Source organism: Podarcis tiliguerta (genome assembly GCF_965153285.1).
Source record: "Podarcis tiliguerta genome assembly, chromosome: 9".
Classification (NCBI taxonomy): Eukaryota; Metazoa; Chordata; class Lepidosauria; order Squamata; family Lacertidae; genus Podarcis; species Podarcis tiliguerta.
Window position 1 is genome coordinate 7,406,386 of NC_139542.1, and position 22,042 is coordinate 7,428,427.

General features: G+C 44.8%; 1 protein-coding gene across 6 annotated transcripts in view; it reads left to right on the plus strand.

The window, feature by feature from the left end:
* CTNNA2 (catenin alpha 2) overlaps positions 1-22,042 on the plus strand; it is a 516,699-nt gene that overhangs the window by 479,427 nt on the left and 15,230 nt on the right. For 5 of the 6 annotated variants that reach the window (XM_083398285.1, XM_083398284.1, XM_083398287.1 and 2 more), the window contains one exon: positions 12,197-12,340. The exons of the other annotated variant lie outside the window; for it this stretch is intronic. In XM_083398285.1, the coding sequence (XP_083254411.1) occupies positions 12,197-12,340 (144 nt within the window). The remainder of the gene's footprint in view (positions 1-12,196; positions 12,341-22,042) is intronic. 6 annotated transcript variants of the gene reach the window in all.

Sequence of the window (22,042 nt, forward strand, 5' to 3'; positions counted from 1 at the left end):
TATTCAAGACTTTATAGCTTTGGTCTGCTATCAATAACACCCCCCTCCTTTTTGTATTTGGCAAAGGCAGGTGGCCCAAGAGAGGGAGAGTCCTGTTCTTGTTATGCACCCTTAGATAATCTGAGATGGGGAGCACAGGTGCCTTTAACCCTATGCATGCCAGTCTGAACTTCAGCAAAGGCCTTGTGAGTCATTTAATGCTCCACAGTTACTCACCATTGACCTGTGCTCAGTGTGCAGGAGTGAGCAACCGAGGCGCATAAGCAATGGGCATGTACACTGTTCTGGAGGCCAAAGGAGCTTGAAGACTGGCAGCTGCCAACCCCTGCTCTATGGTTCCTTGCAGAACTGCTTGATCCCCTCCCTTCTACTTCACCTGTTAAAAATTAGCCACCTTTCCAGAAGAAACGTAATTTAGGAAGCCCTTGAATATTATAATTAATTGGATCTTTTTTATATTGGCTCCTTGGAAATCCATTTCCTTTTGTGAGCCATAGTAATTTCCCTCCTCTGTTCTGCTCTGTGTCAAGGGCAAATTTATTGTTAATGTAGGAAGAGGGTGGGTCATAGGTTTGCACTCACTCAGGCCCCAGTGCATATCTGGGCTGAGCAAATAAAAGCCACCCATACAAAATATGCTTTTAAATTTAAAAACCAGCTTTAGAACATTCACAAAAGATACTCTTTTGGGACCCCTGTGTAGCTTCATACAAGAGTTTCTTGGCAAGAAAAACCCTCTCCCCTCCAAGGAAAGCCACAAACTTTTAATCCTTTGGGTGACCTGAAAAGTGTGTAGAAACCCCTTTTCTTTAAATAAAATAAAATAAAATAAAAAAGTTCCCATGTGACCAGAATAATGTTTAACCGATTCAGCCATATAGGCAGGCCCAGTCATGTTAGGACAAAGCACTAATATGTGCTTGATTAGTATTTTTAATTTATTTCTTAAAGTACTTATATACTGCCAATGCATACGATATCACATGATCGCATGCAGCAACATATACAATAAAAACAGCATAAGATGCTAAAAATGACTGGCTGATCAAAACCCCCAACCTTTGCATAGGCCTGTCTACCTAAATAGGTCTTCAAGAGATGCCTGGAAAGTCAAAAGTGAGGATGTCTGCCCCATCACTTATGGAAGAGAGTTCCACAGCATAGGAGCCATGATACCAAATGCCCAAGGCCTCCGTGATGCAGGGAAAACTAGCAGCAGCCCTCCAGATGGTCTCAGGGATCGAGCTGAGATATAAAAACTTAGGTGGTCCTTTAGCTATTCTGGACCGCAGCTGTTTAGGGCTTTTGTGTATTAATGCCAGCCTTTCCCCATAAGAGAAATAATCTCCCCAGCTTAGTCAACAAAGATGAATCCATTACACAGCTGTAAGAAGACAGGGACTCATTAGCTACTGGGATCACGAGGGGATCACATTTAGCCCCTGCAGGCCCCCTGAAATGTTTGCAATGCTATTGCACAGAGTGCCCAGAACACTCTCAGCCAGCTCCCTGCAATATAGAAGCCCTCTGTTCAAATGTGTGTATGCACTCACACGTATGAAACAAGATATATTTTGCTAGTAAGCACTACGTCTTGGGTTTGCAAAGGCAGAGTAAGGATTTTATTGTTTTGTTTCTTTATTTTTGCTGGGTGCCCCCACCCCTGCCAGAATAATTGTGGCGAAAACTCCTGCAATAGGAGCTACTGGAAATGTCCTGCTTTTCTTCCTCTCCTCCAAATTGGCGCTGTCTCTTGATACACATGCAGCGTGTTGTAAATTTTTTTTAAGTCTTGATGTTCTTAACAGCTGTGGGAACACCCCCCTCCCTTCCTCCTTTCTATCTCTCTCATTGCAACAGGCTTAGATCTTCCTCCTTTCTACCCGCTGGCATAACAGGATTCTGCTTCCCATCCTCATTAATTATTATCACTTCCACCCGCCTCTTACCAGGCTCCCAACTCAGCACGTGCATCAGCTTGGCTGTTGTGCTTTTTTTCGTTTCTGTCTTCTTCGCTCTCGTTATCTCCGGCGGAAGCTGGCGTTGGGCCGCAGCTCAGATAGTAGCCTTTGCGTTCGTTGTTGTTGGCATACCATCACATGCTGTGAAACCAAAGCAGCCAAACTGCTTGAATTCTCCATTCCCAGTTTGGTAGTCTTTAGCATCTGTTGCTTCTGAACTTTCATCACCACTGTCTTTATATATTTTATTTTCTCTTTCTCTCTCTCTTCCATTCAGCCATAATCCTTGGCAATGCTAGCACCATTATCCTTGTGAATAGTTTGCCTTTGGCATTGCCATTTAACAATTTGTGTTGGAAGCCAAACACCAAACCCAGAGATCACTGGTATTGACTTCACTTGATCTTTCCACTGTGAAATTTGTACTGGAAGATTTGCCTGCTTTTTTGTCCCTTTTTTTTTAGGTGGGAGGTATCATTATGTATCTATCTCCATTTATGTTTGAAAAACATGAGCACGATACCTTTCTGGCAGATGCTTCAAAGTGCTGGGTACTGTATGCTAAAAGACTATCCAGAGATCTGGATTCCAGCTTCACTTCATCTGTAGTCTCCTTGCCCACTTCCTGCTTCCTGCTTCCATCTTGTTCTTCATTCTCTCTTGGATAGCCAATTGCAAATAAACTGCATTTTATTTGCATAACATGGAAACAAAAAATTGCTCTGGAATCTGCATACAGTACAGTGCTCATGACACCTCCCAAATGATGGTTGAAAAAAGCCATTTTATGTTTTGACATGTGTGACCCAGTCCCTTACGGCCTCGGGTTGGAAAAACAGTTACCTAGAAGAAGACGAATATGCATGTATTGTTGTCAGATGGTGATCATGCTGAGATCTGAGTTGCTTGGTGTTTGCAGTGCCTTTGAGGCCAGAGAACTGTAGAAATACTTAACATGGTTTGTGCAAAGTCAGTCCCCCCCCCCCTAGTGTTTTCTTTATCCTTTAGGATCTTCGTTAAGGATCCAGTACGAGTGAGATGGGAATATGACCTCTCCAGGAATTTTCATTAAGCAACAAATAATAGAAATGAAACGTGACTTAATATTGTTATTGGGGAAATTGTTATAATGATAAATGAGAGCTTAAATGGAGTCGTCCCCCGTCCCCCGCAATTGGAGCCCTTTTCATACATTTGGTTGGGTACAAACAAATGCATAGAAAGGCGCTATTGGAATCATGCCTTGCCTCCAAGCTCCACATATTCAAAGGTAGAAACTGCACATTAGACTAATATGTATAGCTTACTATATATGTACCCATATCCTGGAATGTAAGCATCTTCAATATTACAAAGGCATTCAGGCATATGCACCCAGACGTCATGTAAATGGTTCACTCGAACATCCCCTTGGTGCTTTCATTTTTATAACAAAATGAACATTTGAGAAAGAGCTGCAGATGAGCGGACGCACTTGGGTCTGGCATTGCTAACGATGTCACTCAACGTAGGAAATCTCAGTATATTAATTTTGTGAGTTTTTCCTAATTGATTGGATAGCTAAATTTGTGTCTGTTTTCATAGCAATAATGCAATAGTTCTGAAGGGGTGGGGGGAGTAAACTTTTGTTGTTTTTCGATGATGCACACGTACACAGCAGCAGACATCAACTTTAAAAGAGATTTTCTCCTCTGCTTGTTCTAAGAGAGTGCCTGTCAACCACCACTGTTTTGTAAGTTCTGATTAATTGAGCAAACTTGCAACCTTATTTGCGATGGGAGGGGGAATAAACTTTTTGGGTGGTTTGCGATGACAAGCTGTTAATGAAATACTTGTGGGAAACAGTTTGGGTTTCTAAAAGTTGACCTTGCTCCAGTGAGTAGGAGGAGGAGGAGTGGAAGCCTGATTACAAAACGTAGGGGACAAAGGAAAGGGCCAGGTCACATTGATACCTGGATTGTGAGCTTCCAGAGGCATCTGGCCAGACATTTTGAGACATGGGATGCTGGACTGGATGAACTTCGTTCCAGCAAGACAATTATTTCGCTTTTAGGCTATAACTGTGTTCTGGTATCTGAACTCATGAAGGCATAAAACAAGGATGCTGGCAGATGTACACGTGCAAACCCCAACCTCAACATCCATGACTAGGGGTTGGCAAGGTTTTCCTTGCCTGGGCTGGTTCACTCCAGCGGACATCCCTCTGTGGGCCGGATTGTGCCAATTTCCGGCACCTGCGTCTGTGCAGATGCGATTTCCGGTGCCGCGGAAGCGAGTCCCCTCATCGCGCTGTGCCGGTTTAGCGCAGGGCGCAGGGACTCAGCAAACAGGGGGCTTCATTTGGGAGCAGCTCATGGGACAGTTAAATGACCCCCATGGGCTGCTTTTGGCCCATGGGCTTTAGGTTGCCGACCTCTGTCCATGACATTCCAGAAATTCAGATTTTTAATGAAATTTGTGCACCACTCTCAAAATAAAAAATGTTCAACTGAATGCATGTTGGATAGTAAACAGGAACTCTGACTAAACAGGGTTTCTGGTTATGGTGCCATTTTCTAAACACATCGAATCACACATCCTTTTAAAGCCCCTTTAGACCTTTGTGCAATTGTATTAGGAACTGCTATAGATCGTATACAGAGCATGATCATATCTTGCATGATTTCTACCACCCACAATTGAAGGCTCCTGGTTGAAATCCTGCATGTTAACTGTAAGTAAGGCAGAGAACTTAAAAACTATTTCCCCCCCAGCACAGAAGAGCTTTTAAGCTCTGCCCTGCTTGGGAACAAGGCAACCTCCCTGTGCCTGCTCCAGAAACCCTGGGATGCTTGTGGGAGGATGGTTCCAGGGGTTTGAGTACACATGCTTTTGCGTATATGCGGAACCCTTGGAACCGACCTCTGTGTAAGATGTGATCATACTGTATATAGTGTGATTTATTAAAATCTTAATAAATGGGAGTGGTGACCCAGTTGTACTCACCTAGAGTCAAGATTGAGCTAAAAATGATGAACTGACAAGAGCATCACAACATTATAAATCAGATTGTCAACAAGCTCAGCCTTCTTTTATTGTTTGTTTATGTATTTATTTCAGGATTTATAAACCACTTCTACACTCAGAGACTATCTGAGTGGTGTACAAACTGGAATATAAACATAATACAGATCATTAAATGGTATTAAACAAATAAATACCCGCAAGAATTAAGGACCTACAAAAATTGCTGAATTTGGGGAATAATATATAAAATATAGGCGTGGAAGAAAAGAATTTGGTTTTATTGAAATCTTAGGGGCTGGACTGGATCAGCAAGAGTATTGCATATAAGTTGTTGAAGAAAATCTGCCTTGGAGAACATTATGGTTTCTCTTGTAAAAACAATATATCAGTATTTATCCTCCTCCCTGCTATGTTTGACAGAAGCAACACTGAGACTAAGGAGGAGGAAGCTGGCAGCCAAGACTCCCTTCTAGATGGGTTGTAGGTAAGAAGGCAAGCAGCTGAGAATCAAGGCAGAGGTTAGTTGGGCCTTAGTGGACCATCTTCCACTGGCAAACCCTCTCTAGCACATGTCAACATGGCTCCCTGAAAGTGGGCTTCCACTTATCTTCAAGGCTGGAGAAGGACAATAGTGGTTGGGCCAGATGCTCAGTATGAGCATCTTTTGAGCCTTTTGCAAGTGTTGCAGACTTGATCCTTTTCAAGCTGAACTACAGGATCCTTAGTTCAATGGGCCTGTGGTCTACCGAGTGAGAGCTACATTGCACTGATTTTTTAATATTAGGCAATCCACAAAGGTGAAGAGAAAAGGCAATGAAGAGGGTAGAGAAGGGGGAGCACATCACACCAACATGCACTTTTCAAGTCAGTTCAGGCACATTTCATCGGTCAGACGGGGGATTGTTTCTTCACGTAGTTCCATCTCCGTGTTCAGGATCATGAGGAGTAGGTAGGGATGGAAGGAGCTGTCAATTTGAGTTGCTCATTTTCTCATTTTTCCAATCTTAGATTCAGTTCTCCACATTTCTGCAGCATTTTTTCCTCAAATCATCCTGAATATTCACCAGCATTTTCATGTGAATTTCTCCCAGTAAGCCAATTTATGTATGCAGGTTTAACTGATGTACACAATTTGGAAGCAGTTTATCCTAGCATAATTCATATATTTTGTTGTTATTTTTACCAGTGCATTTCTTTTTATGCAACTTTCCCCTAATGTAATGCATTTTTATAAACATTGGTTGGAGAACTGCACTGCAAAATTCAGAGAAGTTCAGATTTCAAAGGATGGCTGTGTTTCTGTTCCCATGTTGTTTCAGGAAGTGTGGATTTGATGGACTCCCCCTTAAATGCAAACTGAATCCAAAATCTCCCCATCCCTAATGAGGAGAAACATACTGAGCAAACTGGCAGAATGATCCATTCTGTAGCAATTCCTGTGATTGGAAACATCCCCAAAGCATTGTTGCATTTTGCAGAAATTGCCATGGAACAAACGACATATGGGAAATGAGCACTAACTATCCACGTTGGTCGCTTAAGCCCTTGGATAAAAAGGCCTCTGCAGTTTAGGTGGTGTCTTGTGTTATCAGTTTATGGCAGATGTGAAAGTAATCTTGCTGAAATGAGCACAGAAGGACCTGGGGGATACTACTGCTGCACATGAGATGGTGTTGAATGTTGTTAAAAGAGGAACTAATTATTACCACCCTGTATGCTATGCAAATATGCTGATCTGTCATTGGAAGTGATGGGAGACAGTGGTGTATTTAAGCTACCTGCTCAGAGCCCACCAAAATCCAGAGGTATGGTGCGAATTCCCAGCCCAGATCTTTGCATTATGAAAAAGAGGAACAACAAAGCCTAATCTTCTGGAAAGAGAAAGGGGGAAAGAAACCCTTTTCAGTGGAAAGGAAACCATCTGTGTCCTGAATTTTGTCACTTGTCTTCCGTAGGTTATGATGCTTATTCACTTTCCTTAAGTGGGACACACCATCTTTTTCCTTTGCTTAAATGCAACTGTACAATAGTTACTCTTTTCAAGTCAATGGTATCTGCCTATTTCTTACGTTCTTCGAAGAATTGCCATACATTCTATATGCCTTACATTCTGTGAGTCCTTATTCACTGGCCTGTCTACTTCCATCCCTCCAAAACCTGCCCATTCTTATGTTATGTTAAAAAGTTATTCCGTGTGCAATCAGCACAGAACAAATTGATTACCTGTTACTCATTTAGATTCAATGCACCAAAATACACATGGATCTAAGATTACTGCAGCCTTCCTACGAAGTGCATCTCTTCATCCGTTTCCCTTAATAGTTTTCCATTTAAAATTGCGTGCACACAGAGGGATGTATCTATTTCCATCCTATGTCTACTTACTATCTGATAAAACTTTCCTGTCGCTTGTAAATTTGATTACTCATTGATATAACCCTGTGCGCTGTTCCCTATCTTTCGAAATTTATGATGTCTTCCAAATATTCTAGTTATTTTGTTTCACATTTGACTTGTCAGGCAGCCAAACATTTCCTTTCTCTTTCTCTCTCTTCATTAAATCCTACCCTCTAGCCTTCCTACGATGTTTAAAATCTATCTTGTGTCTCAACAAATCATGTTTCCAGTATTGAGGAACCCAAGGCAGATTGTCAACTCTAGCCTTATCAGTACTAACCGGTACTGAAGCATCTTCAGATCGTCTCCAATCAGTTTACAGTACTGTATCAAACTCTTATTCATTATAATCTAAGAAGGATCCTGTTGCCAGAGTTAGTCAAATTGTCTTTAACATCAATAGAATGCCAGCCATCAAAGCAAAGAAGTGAGCAAAGCAGAGGTAGAAGCAGAGGCAAGGGCTTGATAAAAATTCTATTTTTGGTGAGGGGAGGGGGGGGCCAAATTAGTGGTGCCACCAAAATTGCTATTTCCCAGCTCAGAAATATGAATCTCACCAACTCATAATGAAGGTGAGCATTAAATTAGTACAACTCTAGTATAAATGTTTTGTGCATGCCCAACGCGTCCCGCATCTAATTTTAGCCTAAGTTTGGGACATTAGTTAGTGCTAACTTAGAGCTAAGAAGATGCTCCTAAGAGGGATTTTTTAAAACTAGTGTGCATCTGCAGAATTTGTCTGACCAAATTCTAGGAAACTTCCTAAGTAAAGACTAAGTAAAGGCTTTTAGTATAGTTTCTGCTAGATATCCCTCTAGCCCAGGCATAGGCAAACTCCGGCCCTTCAGATGTTTGACATACAATTCCCATCATCCCTGACCACTGGTCCTGTTAGCTAGGGATGATGGGAATTGTAGTCCCAAACTTCTGGAGGGCCAGAGTTTGCCTATGCCTGCTCTGGCCAATCTGGTGCCCTTCAGGGGTGGTGGGAGTCCAGCTCCCATTGCCAGAACCAGGCTGTCCGGTAGTTTGAGATGATGTGAACTGCAGACCAACAATATCTGGAAGTTCCCACATTGTCTGTTCTTGCGGTGGCCTATGTTTTAATGGCCTCTTCAGTACGTAGCATTAAGACAGTAGACCACAAAGGTCTTGCTTCTCAGGTGCCTTGATACAATGCTGAACATGAATGTTCCAAGAATGGAAATCACACCACTGAAGTGGGAGGAAGACCAAATTGTTTCAGTAAGAGCAAAACTAGCATTTGACCCCTTTTAATTTAAGATGGCATCACTATACCCCATAATATACAGTGACTTTCCCCCTCCCCCTCCCTACCTTTTAGGACTAGGCAATTTAGATTAATTATGCAAATGGCGAAGTTCAACCTCTCCCCTCCCTGTACCTCCATTCTCCCCTTAATATTAGATACAGTTTGTAAACACCTTTTACTGATTAATAATCAATTGCACAAATCTGAATATATGGCCTCTCCTTCGTTTGGCACTGAGTCTTTGCAGCCTCAGTTCCCTTCCAAGACTCAATATGACTGTTTCAGTAATCCTGCAGAATCTGCAGGGATTAATGCCTGGTCAAGGCTCCAGTCCAGGTACTTTTGCAATGCATATATGATCTATGCAGCCCATTACATTTCTGTGTTTTGGTATTTGAAGATCTATTACTATGCAAGCTAAGTCAAATAGGTTTTTTTAAAAAACAACAACAACAACAACAACACAGCCCTAGGCAATAAGAATACTAAATTTAGTTTGGATGAAGATAACAAAATAATTAAACTACTGGGAAAATATAAATAGGGATGTATTAACAGGATGCATTAAAAAGAAAAATCAATCCAACAGTCACTCTCGGAGGTTGGCTAATTTTCTGAAGATTCTACATTCATTTATTGGCCTTCCCTGGATAGCTACAGATTGCAAGCCTCAAGACTGAATGCTCATTTATTTAGTTGTTAATAATAATAATAATAATAATAATAATAATAATAATAATAATACTGCCCTTCATGAAATACATCCCAGACCAGTTCACAATGTATGGAAGTAGTCCTAAAGCCAGCCAAGGTCAAGCTAAGGGGCTGTTGGATGCAGCAGAAATGCTGCACCATTGAAGAAGAGGGAGAATTGCCAGCAGAAACGCATTTACATTGCCAGAAGCCCCCTAGTACATTTCTTGGAGGTAAAGGCTATCAGTGCCTGCTTCCCACAATGGTTATGTTCCTCCTCCACTGTCCGAGGCGTTATGCCTTTGAATAATACCTGTTGCTGGAAACCACAAATAGGAAGAATGTTCTTGCACTCAGACCCTGTTTGCAGGGTCATCTGATTGGCCACTGCGAGAACATGGCACTGGGGTAGATAGGCCCTTGGCCAGATCCACCATAGCTTCTCTTATGTCGCAGATGTCCAACCATCATTGTAGGGGGAAGCAAGGCATTGTGGTGATAACCAAGGAACCAGAAATCCCTAAGCTCCTCACTTCCCCAACTAGTTCCCTAAGGAGTCATCAACTGCCATTCAACTGGCATCATCAATCCCCTCCCATTGACAGCGAGGGGAGAGGGGAGAAAGAACTGTGAAGGAAAAGACCAGGAAAAGCCACTTCCACATCCTATCCTGGGGCAGTGAGCTGGCAGGGCTTTGGAAGTGGCAGTAGCTGCCACGGAAGTCCTTTCACCTCTACAATGGGCTTGTCCTACAAATTAAGCATTGCAACTGAAACAAAGCATTCACCAGCGCAGCAGGCAAAGCAGTGATACCATTATAGTTTTAAACACCATTCCTTCCTAACCCAGTGCCTGATCTCTTAAGTGCAGGGACAGCGAGTGTGGTGCCCTCTGCGTTTTGCTTAGCTCCCATCTGTCCCAGTCAAGCATGGCCAGTGCTCAGGGATGATGGGACCTGCGGTGCAGCAATATCTGAAAGGCACCATGTTGGCTGCCCCTGCCTTAGTGGAGATTTGATCATTGGTGCTGTGCTGGGCAAGTCAAAGAAAGCATAAAAATGTGGTAGGGACCAGGATTCAAGTGATATTGCCAAATTAAATACCATAGATAGCATAAATAAAAAAGCTGACATAATAGGAGGCTGCAGGGCTCCAGGAATTTAGCAGAATTGGCTATTTTTATTTTTTGAAATGAAACTCGGTGCTGGCCATGTTCTGCTGTCACGATAAACAGTGTTTTATTGTGATGTGTACTTGCTGAAGCAAACCTTAAGCCTGCATGCACCCCCATCGCCTCCTTCTGTGCAGTCAGGAGGAGGACTTTGGAAGCTGTTATTTATTTATTTTAACCAACCACAGCTTCCTGTTTCATCCACATTAGTTGCGAAACAGAGTCTTGCGACTGTCGGCCCAAACCCCTCCCTACCCTGGTAATGTCACAGTTATTTAGACACTGCGCTTGGATGCTACTCATAGCATAGATGGAGAAACTTGCTTCACGCATGTGTTCTAGTTTCTCTTGAAGGCCGTCAAAAACAAAATGTTTTCAAATCTCCCTTGCTTCACGCATGTGTTCTAGTTTCTCTTGAAGGCCGTCAAAAACAAAATGTTTTCAAATCTCCCTTCTGTCTGTCAGGAACTGCATATTTCTTGGGGGAGATGCGTTTTCCTTTTAGTAAGGTGTCACTGGGCCTAACTGCTAGACTGAAAAGAGTGATCACCTTTGTATCATTTTGCTGACACCTCCTGGACATTTCAAGTGTGCTTTGTAAATTCAGTGTCTACCATTCACTTACTCCCTCAGCACAGACTATCAGCATTCACACCTCAGTTTTAGAAAAACGCCCGGCAACTATGATAGGGGAGGTTGTAAATAGCACAGAGAATAAAAATCTTCTGTCACTTGCAGTTAAAGTTCTGCAATGGAAGATATGGCTCCTTTGGCCTGATCCTGCAGGTCTCTTCTTACCTTCCCAGGTTTTAGAGAAGGCCATTTCATGCCCCTTATCCCTCACCTACAGAATGTATTCTGCTCTGATACACAGACATATAAGGCTCAGGAAAACCAGTCCATTCCTTATTTAAGTTCAGGATAGAAACCATGCCAATAAAATACTTTTTTAAAAACAACACCACCACCTTTTTAGTACAAGGTTAGCAACCTTGAGATCATTATGCCACAAGTGGTCTAGAAACTGTTCACATATCGCATTCCTAAATAGTAGGAAAACCTGGCTCCTGCCTGCCTCTTCGATGTTATGCTGGTTTAACTTTCTCTTTGTTAAACAGACCAAACCCAAGGCATGAAGGGATTGCATAAAGTGCAGCATTCTTCAACCTTGCTCCCCCTGATGCTGTTGGACTACAACTGCCATCATTTACAGGTCATTGGGGTCAATGGGATTTGTAGTCCAATGACATTTAGGGACCCAGGATGTTGGGGAATCCTGCTACAGTATGTGCCAGAGGGACACCATCTCCTGTGCCCTGAACAGTTGACTTCTGCTGTTCTGGGATGTTCTCTTGGCCAGCCACACAGAACCAGCCTTTAACTCAGCAGCCGGTTCATCCCCAATCGCTTTTAGGCAAGGCCCTAGATTTCGCCCTGTCTGCAAACCTATACTGTTGTTTGGCTTTACCTGTGCTGAGGGAGCAAGTGAGAGGGATAACAAATCAGGGTTCCTCGTCGCCGAAGAGTCCTTGGCTACTTTGTCGAGCCTAGCTCTTTCAGCATACATCCCCCTCTCCCTCTCACATCCCCAGCCCCAGCCCCACTTCTCCCCCTCACCCCCCTACTCTGCAATAGGGCACAATATTTCTCTTGCTCTCTCTCTCACTCTCTCTTTTCTGTATCTCTCGGAAATCAGACTGGAGTTCAAAGCACTTTCACTACCTTTTATGAGGTAGAGTGTGATGTCATAGATGGGGGCAGGGCTAGTCAACTTTCTACCCACCTACCCACCTGTGCTGAGGGAGCTACGCTTGCAAACGGAGGCGGTGACTCTTCCATGGTGAGTAACCTCGTTTCTAATCTCTATGCTTTTCCATGTGAGCTTAAGTGGTTTTGATTGTGGGAGACTCTGCCCCTTTAAGTGGGATTGGTACAGTCATGTCACTTTTTGCGCTCAACAGGAATAGGTAGGAAGCTTTAGACTGCTCATTTCCCAGTGTTCCCAACCTAAAAACTGCAAGAGGAAATAATCCAAAACTTGGCTAGGGGTGGCAGGATCAGACAATTTCGGTTTTCTCTGTTTCTCATTTTTCCCATCTTAAATTCAGTTCTCCATTTTTCTGCAGCAATTTGAGTTATTTTTTAAAAATGCTCATGAAAATTCTTCAGCATTTTAGTGCAAATTTCTCCTGAAAAAAATGCATATTTGTATGCAGTCTCGACTACTGTACACATTTCTGCAAGCAATTTCCCTTAATTGAATGCACTTTTCCATGTTATGTTCACTAATACTGTCATTCTTATGCACACTTTCCCTTAATATACACATTGTTTGCTTATAGAACTGTGTAAGTGCAGATTTTGAAGAACAGTTGCATTTCGGTTTGTATGACGTGTGAATTTCATAAATTCCCCTTGAAACCGGAACTGAATTGAATTCTTCTCCCATCTCTCATCTTGGCTATGGAAAAGCAAAGATTCTTTGCAATTTTAATTCTTTGCCTTTCTGTGGGAGAGGACCAAAATTCTGTGCACTCGTTTTTGCTATTATTCACAGCCAGTGGCTGAAGTACTGCTTATATCTGTTTGGTTGCCCTATGGCTAGATCCAGAAAGCAGCTTGCCCCAGAAACTATATGAAGAGATGAGAAATTGTGAGGGACAGGAACAGATACATTGAGCTGCCACAGCTGACCAGCTGACTGTACTTGATTGTAAGCCATTTCTAGACATATAGTTGCCAGCAAATTTTACTAAAGCAAAAATTTGGCACAGGTGTGGAGGGTGCTGCTTTAGCAGTTTTTAACAGATGTTTTGCTAAGACCTGAAATGTGTCATGGGTCTGATTGGGTCTGTCATCCTTAGGCCACAGGCAAGTTTCACCTAAAGATTCTTGCTCAGCCAAAACATTGGAAGAATTTTGAGGGAAGCAAAACATTTCAATAAGAGCTGCAAACTTTCTCTATTTGTGTGTGTGTGCATCTGCAGATTCCTAGTATCCATGGTGATGATAGTGGACTGGGGTGGGCAAGGGAGTGAGACAACACCGCAGTCCATGAATTGGACTGCGCCACCTCTGCCAGCTCATTTGGGTTGGCAGCAAGATGCGCAAAGCTGGCATTTGGTGGGTGTGCTGTGCACTGATTGAGAACCTTTGACATGACATTTGAAACCCAACATATCCTGAAGCACCTTGTTCGATTTGTAGTGGCACGCTCCTGTTGAAATTTATAGTTAATCACAATGTTCAAATGTGTTTTTATTAATAGGTATGATTAATTACCACAATTATGATGAAGATAACCAAAGATGTATTTACCTTTCCAGGAAATAATGTATTTCTGTTGCATTTAGACTGCACATGTAAGGACGCTGTGTGACCCCTTCACAGGGGTGCCGACCTCACACAATTCTTGCATGTGCTGAAATGTCCCTCCCATACCATTCCACAGAAGGCAGCTATGTCAGGCAACTGAGGGGTAAGACGCTCCCATACTGAGTCAAGCTGTTGACCCATCTGGCTCAGTATTGTCTACAGGCAGCAGCTCTCCAGATATCAGACAGGAGTCTCTGTGAGGGGATCATGGGTCTCCTTGCAACTCTCAGCACCCTTAAAAGAATGCAGTTCCCAAAATTCTTTGGGGGAACCATAACTGCTTACAATGGCACTATGCTGCTTTAAATATATGGTACAGCTGAGACTAGAGATTGGATAAGGCACCCACCCATCCCTAAATCTCCATAAATATTCATTTATTTAGAAGCATTTACACCCCCACACTAGGCAGGATTCTGGAGGCGGCTTAAAATATATGTGGAAAACAGTAACATAGACAGTGATACAATAGACCCTGCAGCGGGGCAAAGGGATAGAGTTCTCCAGTGTTCCAGCAAACGCCATTCTGGAGCCAAATCTCCTGGTCTAGAGCTGACTGCTGAAGCAGCTAGATGTTATTCACAGACAGGCCAGTCTTCCTGACTGAGTGGCTCCTGCTGATGACTCTCACAGCCCCGGCCCTGGTAACAGTCATAGGAGATGCTGGGGGAGCAAAGAGGTTGCAAACCTCCTCCCAGTTCTCCACATTTTGAACATAGATATGAGTCTTATTGAAGCCCAATATTGAAACACCATCACATCTTCCTAGCAGCGTAGCCAATGTGGCGTCTTCCAGATGTTGAACTAGAGTCCCCATCATAACTTATGGTTGGCCATACTGGCTGGGGCTGATGAGAGTTGGGAGTCCAACATCTGGGCACCACTGTGTTGGCTACACTTTACAGGATCACTGTACTTCTGATGACCGACTCCTAAATATATGATTCCACTGGAAATACCTGGTGTGTGAGAGGGATGAAATGTGGTTTGCATATGAACAGCAGTCGGTCATTGCAAAATCAGCCTTCCAGCTTCCCATATTGAGAAAAAACAGCTGTTCCATCTCTAGAAGCTAGCTCAATATTTGGTCACTTTGGGGGATCAATGGGGCTGAAAATGAAAATCAGGGATGGGATGTCCTTAAAAGAAAAGAATAAAAATCCAGAATCAATACATTATAAAGGTAATTGTGGTTTTGATATATAACTGGTTTGGATCAGTGAGTCTAAGCCTCCATCCTGCACTCTGTTAAGGCTGCCATTGTGGTTCTGGTTATCTAACCTTTTCAGCTTTTAGCTGCAGGCAAAAATCTTATTTCAAAATCTTGTTTCTGAACAACATGTGGTTTTTCTTCTTCTTTACGGGTCCTCCAGCTGCCACTTGACTCTTCTTTTTAACCCTCAGCATTTGAATAAAGAGAAGGGAGAAGAGATTTCTCTCTCTCCTTCTCTTCCCTCCCTCCCCCCTTCTATACTCTTGTTCTGCCTCTTGGGTACCTATTAAAGCTGTCAAGATGTCAAAGCTCATGCGTGGAAAAGCCAGGAGATGCGTCATGTGAGAATGTCTGCCTACAGGGTCTGTAAAGTCCCCCCCCCCCGGTTATTTAATTCTTCGTTGCCAGCTCTGCTTGGGGTCCAGTCTTAGGTTAACTGGGGAGGTGCTAAACAGCAGCTGTGCCTATTCTTTGTATCAAAGCAGAAGGAGGTCAGTCCATCGTCATGGGCTTTTTACTGTCGTGACTGATGAAAGATTAAGAAAATTAGAAGAAGCAATGAAAAGAGTCACATGGGACTGCTATCCATTGAGTACCATCCTGCAGGCACCAGTCTTAACTAGGTTATCACCCTTTTATTCTACTTTTATATTCGTATAACAGGAATGGTCAAATCTTTCAATTCTGGTTTCGCTTAGTACCCCTTTTTCAGTTCCAAGTTCAGTTCTCCACTTAAATCAGCATTTTAGTCTAAATGTCTCCTAACACACATACTTTGGTGCATAGTCTTCCCTAACAGGTACGTTTTTGCAAATCCATTTCCCCCAGTATAATATATTAATATAATGTAGTGTAATCATAGTATAATACACACTGTGATGTATGCTATTTTCACACTTTATCCATGTTTGTGCATTTTTGTACATACTGCTTGGCATTGCAAAATTCAGAGATGTGCAAATTTCAAAGGATGGGTGTGTTTCAGTTTGCATGTTGTTGCATGTTGTTTCTGAAAGTGCAAATGAAATAGATCAGCCTTTAAATGCGAACTGAGTCTAACTTCTCTGCCCTCTCTAATGGCCAGACAGTTATACTTCTCTAATGAGCTGTCTCAGTACAAAAAGCCAAGAAAACTGTCATTGACGGCACTGCTTCCAGAGAGCTTCCGATGGCTATTAGTGACCATGGATACCAGATATTACCCATAGCCATTAATTTGATCATTAGTTTTTCTAGAAAGTGGATTGTATTCGGGGGGGTGGGGGTGTGATCATTCCATTGGACCTTCTGAAAGGCAAATTCTAAAACCCAGCCAGATGGGCAGGGTATAAATAATAAAATTATTATTATTATAGATTATGGAAGTGGCAGATTCACAAGTGTTTGGTTAGCAGAAAGGAAGAACCTCTGGGTTCTCAGGGGTTCATAAGAACCTACAAAGTAGGGCTACTTACACTTCCTCCTATTTAAGATGGATTAGACCAGGTGTGGCTAACCTTAACTCTCCAGTTGCTGCTGCATGGCAGCTCCCATTAGTCCCAGCCAGTATGGTCATTAGTCAACGATGACAAGAACTGGCCACTGTTTAGCCACCCAACTGGAGATAGTCTGTAGTTGCCCCTTCTCTCCAGTTTTGCTTCTACCTGATGTATTCTCAGAAACATTTAGGATTCCAGTGCAGTCTGAAGCTTTCGAAGGGTGAGCTAGCCTGGGGTATGTCTTTAAGCAATTGTACTCTTTGTTTGTTTGTTTGTTTGTTTATGAGGTTTCTCGTCTGCCCTTCACCATAAAGTCCCAGGGAGGTTTACAACAGTACAGTATAAAATTATAAAAGCAGATAAAACCTTTACACATACAAATCAAGTAAAACCATCCAGAATGGAACAGAACAGAAAATCAACAAAAGAGCTGCGGACTCATAAAATATGTTAACGGTCAAAGGCCAGGGTAAAACATATGGCAGGGACTATACAATGAAGGTGCCAGATACTCTATGGGTAGGGGATTCCACAACATAGGGGCTGCTACAAGGAAAGTCCTCTCCTGGGCTGCTATTCCTCACATGCCTGAGGCTAGTGGAACTGCCAAGAGAGTACTTTCTGCAGATTTTGACACCCAAAGTCAGTGGGGATGGAGACAGTATTTCATATAGGCTGCCTAAGTCATATAGGGCTTTCAGCACCAACAGGAGGACCTTGGAATGCAGGTGCTGAGTGCACATAGACCTGACAATAATCCACCCAATGCTTACTCTGTTGGACTATATTTATCCCATTGGGGACCACTCTGAGCAAAGATTTTGGGTACCACAGCTTATGGAACCCGATGATAGAACCAGCTGGCATTGAGCGGATCAAATGATAACAACCTGGTTTTTTTTGTGGGGGAGTGGGTGGGATGCACACTTAGACTTCAATATGTTTGGTAGCAAGTCAGTAGTTGAAATTCATCCCCAGTCTACTTATTTTGTTGATCTCGTTTAATGTATAGTACAAGCACTATAAACACATTGAGCCGAACAGTTTGTTCCAAAGAGGTGCTTTGAACTACTTAATCCCTACTCCAAGCATCTTGGTTTTCAGAAGCAAAAGTTACATTGCAACATATTTTGATACGTCAAAGTGGGAAGTGCAGCTGTTGCCTTACATTAGAATGCATTGTTGTGTGTTTCTGCCACTTTTCATAACAAAAGAATGTCGATTGGAGGAAGTAATGGAAAAAGTGGAAGTACTGGGAACCTTGGGAGGAAATGATCTTGGGTTTCATGATACAAAGGCAAGGGAAGACTGAGTGTAGTCAAACATGCCCTTTGGGCTTTAAGAAGGCCAACATCAAAAAGCTGAAGGAACTGCTGGATCAGGTCCCATGGTCGAAAATACTAAAAGAGGAGTCTAAGATGGATGGGAGCTTCTTAAAGATGAAATATTGCAGGCACAGATGCAGACAATTCCAACGAGAAAGAAAAGTGGGAGGCATCAAATGAAACCGCTGTGGTTGCATAAGAAGCTTACAGATAATTTGAGATTTAAGAAATATAAGAAATGAAAGAAAGGAGAAATATAAAAAAGTATATACAAGTAGCCAACAGTTGTGGGGTGAATCCGAGGGGGCTAAAGCTCAGAATGAGCCCAGACTTGCAAGAGAGGCTTAAAAAAGTGCTCACGGATGGTTCTTCATCATCCTGGAAAAAAGTGATAAGTGGGACACCATTGGTGTTGTCCTGTGCCCATTGTTGTGTCCAGTTTTAAGCAAAACAATATAAGAAGGGCATTGACAAGCTGAAGTGTGTGCAGAAGCGGGCAATCCAAACAATCAAGGGTCTGGAAGCCAAGCCCTACGAGGAGTAGTTGAGGGAGTTGGGCATGTCTAGCCTGGAAAAGCAGAGATTGAGAGAAGATATGAGAGCCATCTTCAAATATCTCAATGGATATCACATGGAAGATGGAGCAAGCTTGTTTTCCCTGCTCTGGAAGGTAGGACTTGAACCGACGACTTCATGTTACAAGAAAGGAGATTCTGACAGCAAGAACTGTTTGTGACAGTGGAATAGACTCCCTTGGGAGATGGTGGACTCACCTTCCTTGGAGGTTTTTAAGCAAAGGTTGGATGCCTACCTGCCATGTATGATTCAGTTGAGATACCTGCATTGCAGGGGTTTGGAGATCCCACCCAACTCTGCAATTCTATGATTCTGTGAGTAAATCCATACATCTCCATACAAAGTGAAAGTAACCACAGAATCCCTTACGCTTCCTCCTTTCCAGGACCCTTCATTTCAATGCTTCAGCTTGAGTAGATTGCATTATGCACAACGGCTATGATTAGACATGGATTTAGCATTTCCTTTCCTCTTACTTCTACTTGGAAAGAAGGAGTCTCTAGATGTTCGATCTTTGGAATATCTGGCCATTGTGCAGTGTGGCCTCTTGTCAGGATGATAACATGCAATAATGAAACTTTCAGGGAACTCATCTTGTAAACATCCCCTTTAAAAGCATTTCCTTGTAGCAGTTCCAAATTTCCTCTGCTGAGGCTTGAACCCATTGCTCTTGACATTTCCATCATAGGCTTTGGCCAGTCATCAATCACTCTAAAACAACATTTAAAAAGTGCACATTACATTCTCCCTTTGTTAGTCTGTGGACGTCATCAGGCTTGCACCTGGAGCAGGAATTGTAAAAGCCTTGGGTTTCATATTCCTTCATCTCTTCTAAAATGCAACTTCTGCAGCCCCCCCCCCCCATGGTAAAGCATACACTCTGATAAATGTGTATCTCCTTGCTTTGGGCACAGGTTTTGTGGAATATTTTTTGTGGCAGATTTTGGGGAGTGGGTGGTGCTGTGGTCTAAACCACGGAGCCTCTTGGCTTGCTGATCGGAAGGCCGGCGGTTCGAATCTGCACAATGGGGTGAGCTCCTGTTGTTTTGTCCCAGCTCCTGCCAACTAGCAGTTCGAAAGCACGCCAGTGCAAGTAGATAAATAGGTACCACTGTGGTGGGAAGGTAAAAGGTGCTTCCATACGCTCTGGCACTCGTCACAGTGTCCCTGTGATGGCCTGGGATTCCGATTCGGAGGATGAAACAGAGGAATCCCGGCCTGCACAGGAGTCCCCGCCTCCAGGGCCGGCTGAACTGGGGCCAGGCCTAGATGCTGAAGAGCCTGCACCTGTGGCAGTGCATCAGGAGCTGGCCCCAGGTGAAGCCCTTCTGGCCCCAGAGAGGCTTGACGACTCAGTGGCCACAGGTGAGCCTCCTCCAGGGCCCAGTAACCCTTCGGCCTCTCCTGATCTGCAGAGGTTTAGAGCAGAGAGGCGAAGGGAACTGGTTGCCCCCAGGAGGAGTGCTCGCCTTAAGGCCAGAGGAGGCGGGGCTCCTGGGGGTCGGGACCGCCCCTGGCCTTAGAAGAGGATAAAAGCCCAGTCAGCCCGGCCCCAGGTTGCGGGAGCAACGTCGTTGTTGGCTTCGGACCTTCCTGCGTTCTTGATCCCTGCTCGGCCTCCTGTTCCTGACTATCCGGTACTCCTGTTCCCTGCTCGGCCTCCTGTTCCCGACCATCCGGTGTTCCTGTTCCCTGCACAGCCTCCTGTTCCAGCGTTCCTGTTCACCGCCCGGCACTCTGCCTCGGACCTTGCCCCTCTTCGTGTGGACTTTGCTACACCCAAGGTACCTTACCCCCGGGACCAGCACAGTTTGCTCCCGCCACCTCCCGCACTCCCCCTTCGTCGGGGTGCGTTCGGGAAGAGCCAGAGGCCATGGCTGAACAGGCGGCTGCACTGGTGGCTTTGGCCCAGGAGAACCAGGCCTTGTCTCACACCGTGCAGCAGCTCAGTGACGCGGTTGAGGCACTTCAGCAACGCTTGGAAGCCCTACCGGCTTCTGGGGCCGACGCCCCGGCTCCGGGCAAGTACCCAGTGGCTTTGCCTGAGAAATTTGATGGAGCCCCGGCCAGCTTTCCCATGTTCCTGGCCCAGGCCAAACTGTATATTCAGGGGCGAGCCCGGAACTTTCCTGACGACCGTACCAAGGTGCACTTTTTGATTAGCTTGTTAAAGGACCAGGCGGCCAAGTGGGCGTTGCCGCTACTCAGGCAAGACTCCCCCTTGCTGGCAGACTATACGGGGTTTTGCAATCGTTTGGAGGCCGCGTTCGGCAACCCCCAGAAAGAGAGTCAAGCCAACCGGGCGATTCGGCATTTGAAACAGGGCAAGTCCACGGTGGCCACATATACCACGGAGTTCCGGCTGTTGGCACAGGACTTGACCTGGAATGACTCGGCACTGCGGGACCAGTATCTCGAAGGGCTTTCGGACGAGGTACTGGACCAGTTGGCCACAATGGAACGCCCCACCACGCTGGACACTCTCGTTCAACGGAGTCTACAAATAGGCGACCGGTTGGAGGATCGTCGTCAGGCCCGGGGTCGCCGACACTTCCAGTTCACGGCACCAGCTTTTTCCGGCAGCCCCACGGTCACAACTGATTTAACGGAGGAGCCTATGCAGCTCGGGGCAGTGCGGCCACGCCTTTCCCCCGCAGAGAAGGCGCGGCGTCGGGATGGAAATCTCTGTCTTTACTGTGGCGGAAGTGGACACTTCGCTCGGTCCTGCCCTGAGAAACGCCAGCCGCAGGGAAACCGCCAACCCCAGTAGCTGATGGCCCTAGCTACCGGGGGTCCCAAACCGTACAGAATGGGCCCGCACCAATGGACTTGCAACATCTTATGGTTTCGGTACGTTTATACCCTCCAGGTGGGCCCTGGATCCTCACCCATGCTTTGGTAGATTCAGGGGCAACCCGCTCCTATATGGATGCTGCTTTTGCCGCCCATCATCAGGTGCCACTTCGGAACAAGCCAGTACCGGTCCAGGTGGAAGCGATTGACGGACGACTTCTGCGTTCAGGTGCCGTTACTCAGGAGACCCAGCCTCTGGTCCTGTGTCTCCAGCAGCACCGGGAGTTGCGAACTTTGGACATTGCCTCTATGCCCCGCTTCCCCCTGGTGCTCGGGATGGACTGGCTGGAGGCCCACAACGTTCAGATTGACTGGGTCAAACGGACCGTGCACTTCCCAGACCCATGTTCCCATGCTCAATCCGGAACGCTGGCGGCCGCGCCCTCAGAGGAGGCAGCACCCACGCTCCCGGCCGTGTACCAGGACTACCAGGACGTGTTCGAGGAACGGGGGGCAGACCAGCTGCCGCCGCATCGGCCTTTTGACTGCGGCATAGACCTCCAACCCGGAGCGCCTTTACCAGTGAGTCGCTTATATTCCCTAACAGAGCCAGAGCGCGAGGCTTTGCAGGACTTCTTGCGCAAGAACCTGGAGCGTGGGTTCATTAGGCCTTCCACCTCGCCCACCGCGGCGCCGGTGCTTTTTGTTAAGAAGAAATGTGGGGAACTCCGCCCTTGCCATGATTACCGAGCCCTGAACAAAATTACCGTCCCAGACCGGTA